The sequence below is a fragment of the Salvelinus fontinalis genome, chromosome 19 (assembly GCF_029448725.1).
Source record: "Salvelinus fontinalis isolate EN_2023a chromosome 19, ASM2944872v1, whole genome shotgun sequence".
Lineage (NCBI taxonomy): Eukaryota > Metazoa > Chordata > Actinopteri > Salmoniformes > Salmonidae > Salvelinus > Salvelinus fontinalis.
In genome coordinates this window covers 22,410,719-22,416,718 of record NC_074683.1, presented here as the reverse complement: position 1 = coordinate 22,416,718, position 6,000 = coordinate 22,410,719, and the positions used below count along the sequence as shown (strand labels likewise).

The 6,000-nt window shown below is 40.8% G+C and overlaps 1 protein-coding gene across 3 annotated transcripts in view; it reads right to left on the bottom strand.

Annotated features, from left to right (window-relative positions):
- Positions 1-350: 350 nt before the first annotated feature.
- LOC129816495 (TSC22 domain family protein 1-like) overlaps positions 351-6,000 on the bottom strand; it is a 77,312-nt gene continuing 71,662 nt past the window's right edge. For 2 of the 3 annotated variants that reach the window (XM_055871046.1, XM_055871048.1), the window contains exons 2-3: positions 3,288-3,339; positions 351-1,965 (exon numbers count right to left, since the gene is read on the bottom strand). In XM_055871046.1, coding sequence (XP_055727021.1) covers positions 1,696-1,965; positions 3,288-3,339 — 322 coding nt within the window. In that variant the 3' untranslated portion in view covers positions 351-1,695. Of the gene's footprint in view, positions 1,966-3,287; positions 3,340-3,878; positions 4,220-6,000 lie in introns of those variants that run through there. The other variant, XM_055871050.1, reaches the window with a different exon arrangement.

Genomic DNA, 6,000 nt, shown 5'->3' with positions numbered 1-6,000 from the left:
GAAATTTGGCGATTTTGACCTTTTAAAATATTGTCCCATGTAAATTGTGTAATTTACTGCTGGTTCCTAACTAGCCCCATTGGGATATCGAATGTCCAACCAAATTGACCATGGGCATTTCCATCGGCTGCGCTCCTAATTGATTACGTGGGTGCTGCAAGCAGGAATAAAATAAACTCACAAAAAAAAGACTTTTTTTTTTAATCCTCTCGCAAATCTCACGAGACAGACTTTGACAAAATATATCCTACAGATTAAATAAAGTAAATTATTTAAATTACATATGTAAATGAAGGTTATCTATTTAACTATAGAATCATGAATCGCAAGAAGAGACATGAACAAGTGGATTCTGATTCCTTTAACATTTTTATTGAAAGTTGTGAAGTGCAACTGTAATTGTGTTATGTATGTTTACAATACCTCATCTGGTTTGAGGAAACATGCACAGACCATGAGCTTACAACTTATACATAGAAAGCAAAAAATCCATTTGTTTTTCTTTATGATATTCAGAGTATGGTGTTTGTTAAGTTAAAGAGTTGATCAGGAAGTACTCCACTGTCAAAAAATGAAATCAATTGAAATAAAACTTCACGAGGGGTGCAATACTTCAAGTGAACAATGGTTTACAGTAACCGTTAATGTTGTAACCCAGGATATGAATAGTGGATACAGTCATCTGTCTGTTAAATAACCTCCACAGCTCGCCATACTCCTGAATTACAGCATTATAAAGAGACTGCACAAATCTTCAGGCCAGCCCATTACTAGCTCCCTCTTCATTTGTACCTCACCTACATAGCATCTGGTCTTCTCTCCTTATATCACTATATTACACAGTACTTACACTAAATATACAGAGATATACATCATGTAGAAAGGCCATCAACTCATCTTTGAAAATGCAGCTTAGCCTAACATCTCAACCCCTTAGCTTCATTACATGAATAGAGAATCCACCAAAATAACAGGGTGCAGGGCTGAGGGGCTCAAACTTAAATACAGGGAAAAACCCTCATTATCATCATCCTTTAATAAGCAAATGTAGGCTACAACTCCCTTCAACCTCACAGTTAAAATGATGACGTCAATGAAAGTGTTGTGTTCTCCCTCTAGACCTCCTCTCCTCTCGCCCCATGCCAGATGGGGACTATTACACGATGATAAATCCTCAGAGATTATTGAAGTTGTCACAATGAGAGATGCTCTATTCTCTGTCTGTCCCTCTCTGTATCGCACAGAAAAAAAGAGAACAGCTGCATTTATTTACATTATTAGGACTCAGCGAAGCACGGTGACTCCCATCACTATTTCCCTCCATCATTTTTACCACTGAAGTCGACATCACCTAAAATCCATTGATACAGGCACAGTGATTCTTTGAGTCATGTTCACTTTTACTTCCATGTATTTTTGGACAATGTTCATTCTCCTATAACAGCCTACTTTTCTCCTCTCCTAGGTAGATTGTCTTTGATAGTGTGTTTTAAAGCGCCTTGAAACGACAACACCACCCGTGGCCGCTCCCAGAGTTAAATATGTGCAAATTCTTGTCTTAACAGCGTAGCCTCCTGCAGTGGAGGCCTGGTTGTTCTGCAGTGTTAGAACAGAATATGTCTGAGGACAGTCAGTCAGACCCTGGTTGGTTGATAGGTTGCGTCATTCACCCCTCTCCCGGGGTAGGCGGTGATGCTATGCGGAGGGTCCAAAGTTGTGTGAGGTTGGCTGCAGTTGGGTTGGGGGTAGGGCTGGTGCCTGGGTCGGTGGCTGTGTGGAGGTGGGAGGGGAGCCCGCCTGGGTCTGGGCCTGGAACTGAGCCATCTGCTCTGGGCTGGCCAGGGTCTTTAGAAGGCTGTTCTCCTGCTCAAGCTGAGAGTTCCTCTCAATCAGCTCCTTGATCTGCTCCTTCAGAACCTCCACTTCCTCCCTCACTGCATACATCAGGTGGCTCTTCACCAGGTCCTAAAGGCACAGAGAGGAACAGAGAACACAGAGTTTAACATGGCAATAATTACACACACACAAAAAATACAAAGGCCCTGTATGGCTCAGTTGGTAGGGAATGTCTCTTTATAACACCAGGATTATGGGTTTGATTCCTGGGGCCACCCATACATGAAATGCATAATGTGACCATAATTACAAACTCACTTTTTTTTTTTAGTTTGTGTTGTTTTTTTTAAATGACCTAAAACCTATATCATACTCTTGATATGATGATAAAAATGTAAGCATAGCATTACTACTGCCCTTTCTATGAGAATTACTATGTAATACAACATATTGTGTATTATTGTAGCTAGCTTCTGTGGTCTGTTTTAATATAAGAAGTGAGTCTGATGTTAACACAATCTGTTGAACATGTGGTGAAAATCAAAAGAAAGATTCTGTAGATAATAAAACAAATAGTCCTAGGGTCTAAACCTCCCCTTCCTCTAAGCCAGGACGCAACGTCACCAAACACACAAAATGGCCGGCCCACATATAGGCTTTAGCCAATCGGAGCCCGCGATATTTATACCCAGGCGTCAAAGACTTTGTTTGCCTAGCAACAACGGCATGCCAAGCACGAGATGGCGTGAGAGAGAGAGCTTCCTCAGCAGGCGGGGATCCAGGGACAATAAAACACTAGAACCATGAAGAACTGAAAATAAAAGTCTGCACGCACGCTCATCTCCCTGTGTCAACGAGTTTATTCAAATAAATGGTAGCTTCAGGTAGAAATCGAAACTGAATGTTTTACAGAACTGAATCCTTGCTAAAGATTGCCAAAATTTAAATAAAGTGATTGTGCTACCACGGTAAACTGGATGGTAAAAGTGCATGTCATCTTGATACGACTTTCAATGATGATACCTGGCTAACGTTAATGCCCCCATAGATACACTTTGGCAAACGACGTATTAAACTGACGTCAAGGCACATAACACCATATGCTGCTACATAGTTGCCAGAGCATCAAGGTATTCACGAGCCATCATCTATGTAACAGCGTCAAAAAATTGGTTACAAAGAAACGAGGAAATCAAGAGCGACATGATGTTTTAACTGCAGTAGTAGGCATATTGTAAAGAGAATCAGCAATACGTCTGTATTTTGCGTGACTTCCCAGTTCTGGTCGGTTACTGGTTATGTAATCCATTCATTAAACTGATTGATGCAACGTTTTCTTCTGAACTGATCATTCTCCGCATGTGTTCTTCGAAAAACGTTATATATGCATGTGATTTATGTAGTATAGATAGCAGACAAGAAAGTTGAGTTAATATAATATATCAACTTACCATAGCCTGTTCGATTTTGTTGTCTATGGCCACCACACTGGCTCCTGACGAACTGGAAGAATGAAAAGAAAAAAGTCTTAACACACTGCATCGGTAAGAATGAATGATTAAAAGGCAGACATACTGTCGATGTTGCAGATCTAATACCAGCCATTTCAATACACAGTGGAATACAGTATAAATATCCTTATACAGGTGACCACTTCCGCTAAAGACCATTCTGGAGCAAAGTGTTCAGGGTGTACTGAAATGACCGTAAAAAATATTCCTCCTAAATAATACAAATATGTTATTTCATTGTCATCCATGTAAAAATTAACCATGGGTGATGTGTACATTTAAGGTACAGCATCTCCCGAGGCAACAGTAAGCGAAGCCATCCCGGTAACGCATCAGGACGACAAGTCACATTCTCTCTCTTACTGAACCCAATAAAAAAATGGCAGCATCATTAGACTATACTTGTATTTCAATGATAAAGTTCTCTATAATAGATTGACTCAGTGTATAAACGAGGGTTTCTTTCAGCATACAGACTATAAACTGCCCACACTAGGCATCCTCCTTGCAGCAAGTCACTGCTATATTTACCTATTGTCGAGCCTGACAGGCGAACTATCCGCGCTCAGCAACGAAGATAAAAACGAAATAGAAAAATTCCTTAGCTGGCAAACACCGAGATCCATCGCCACTGTTGTATAGCACGGAGTATTCATGCTATATCACAGATAAACTAAGCTTTAACCAACGGAAAACTCGACGATTATCGTGTATCACATTCTCTACTTCCGTGGTTCGGAGAGGCGGTATTAGGCACTTTGTGTCCCGTCAGAAAATCATCCTATCCCGGGGAGTCTGTACATCTACCGCTGCACCACAAAGAATCTCCAAGGTCAGTTCATCTCAGCTCCGCAGAAAATCTGCAGCCTGAGATATTTGCATAATTTATCTAAGAAAAACAGGGCTCCGATGCACCCCATTGGTGGAGGGATACTGATATTAGCATAATATATGTAGGAACGCCCCTACCTGCGGCTCAGCCGATACATTATCATAAATTATTCAGAGATGCGCCCTCACCCGCAGAAACTGGGAAAAACCGGATGAGATGAGGAGGAACACAACAGTCCCTCCAAGACACAAAGGGATGTTTACTTGTCAAGAATTAGGCTACCAACAATTGGCTGAATACCATGAATTACTGGCAGCCACAACACGAGAAAGGTGACAATGAACGGATGTATTTTGTGCATTTACAACAACCAAAATGACTGTAAACCCGATGAAAGTGGATATTATAAACAAAAACTAAGAACTCATTTACATATAGTAGAAAATAACATTTCAAGACCTTTGCAGGTGCAAAAACAAAAAAAGACTTCAATGTTGACACACCACCCCCTGGCGGTTACTATGAGAACAAGAGTCCCACACAAGACAAGGATCAAGTCAAATTGTGTCACATGTGCTGAACCCAACAGGTGTAGACTTTACTGTGAAATGGTTACTCATGAGCCCTTTCCCAACAATGCAGAGTTAAAATGTATGGAAAAGATAACACTCCAGTGACAGTCCACACAGGGTTTACTCCAACCAATTAATAAAATACCAATAACAACAAGTAAACAGATTCATTCAGATCTCTTCCAGCACAAGTTGTGTATGTCTGCCTGGTACACAGGATTGCCAGACTGACTACAGATGAGTCAGACACTAACTCAATTCACGTGAGGGAAGCCCTCCATCCATCATGCCTCAAATTACTGAGACAAGCCAGAGACGCATGTGCTACATTTTTTTGTGCTTCAGAAATTAGGAGAAGAGATGTCATGCGTCAGTCTCCAAACAAAAACAATGTAGCCTCACAAAATACCTGTTGACTGTGAGCAAAACACTAAGAAGTGGGTAAGTGACTTGACTGGCAAGATGGATAGTGGATAACTTTATTAATGTTCTGGAGAAAAACGTAGAAACAGAACCAGTGTTTTCCAAACATCTCATTGAGCACCCCGAGCCTGTACACTTATTTTCTGTATTCCAGAACTAGCAAAGTTGATCCAAAGTGGTCACCTAATCGTCAATCACATCATTCGATAAATTAGCCATGTACAGTACATCACAGGGTTTTTTTCTGGAACAAAAAGCTTAGGTGGCGGGTGTGGCAGGCTGAATTTTACAGAACATCTCTCCATGGAGCTGAGATAAATTGTTAACGTTTTAAAGCAAATTACCTGCAATTCTACACATTTTGCCATACAGCTGAGAGAAAATGATGCAATTTTAAAACATTTCATGCAATTCTACAAATGGAGCTGAGAGAACATTTAGCAGTTTTAAATAAAATTTCTGTTTCTCTGCTCACTTCCTCGTATTTACAGACTCAGAAACTATGTTATAGGCTAGTGCCTGTGGCTTCTCCCTGACCCCAAGCTATAGCTAGCCTTTAGATATTTTCAGTCGAAAGTAAGAGATGTCCATTAACTCAATTAAGGGGTTGGTTTTAAATAGCACTTGTTCAGATGCGCCAAGCACTTTTTATTGTATGGGGCAAAGAAACACACCTCAGTGTAGCAAGCAACTGAGTGATGTCATGGTAGCCATAATACAACTGGTTGTTTGGATACTGGATGCTGATTGGACAAGCAGCGTTTCAAGCCGTGGTGTATTGGCCATCACAGACACCTATGCCTGCTAACAGTTCCATCTGAAAATG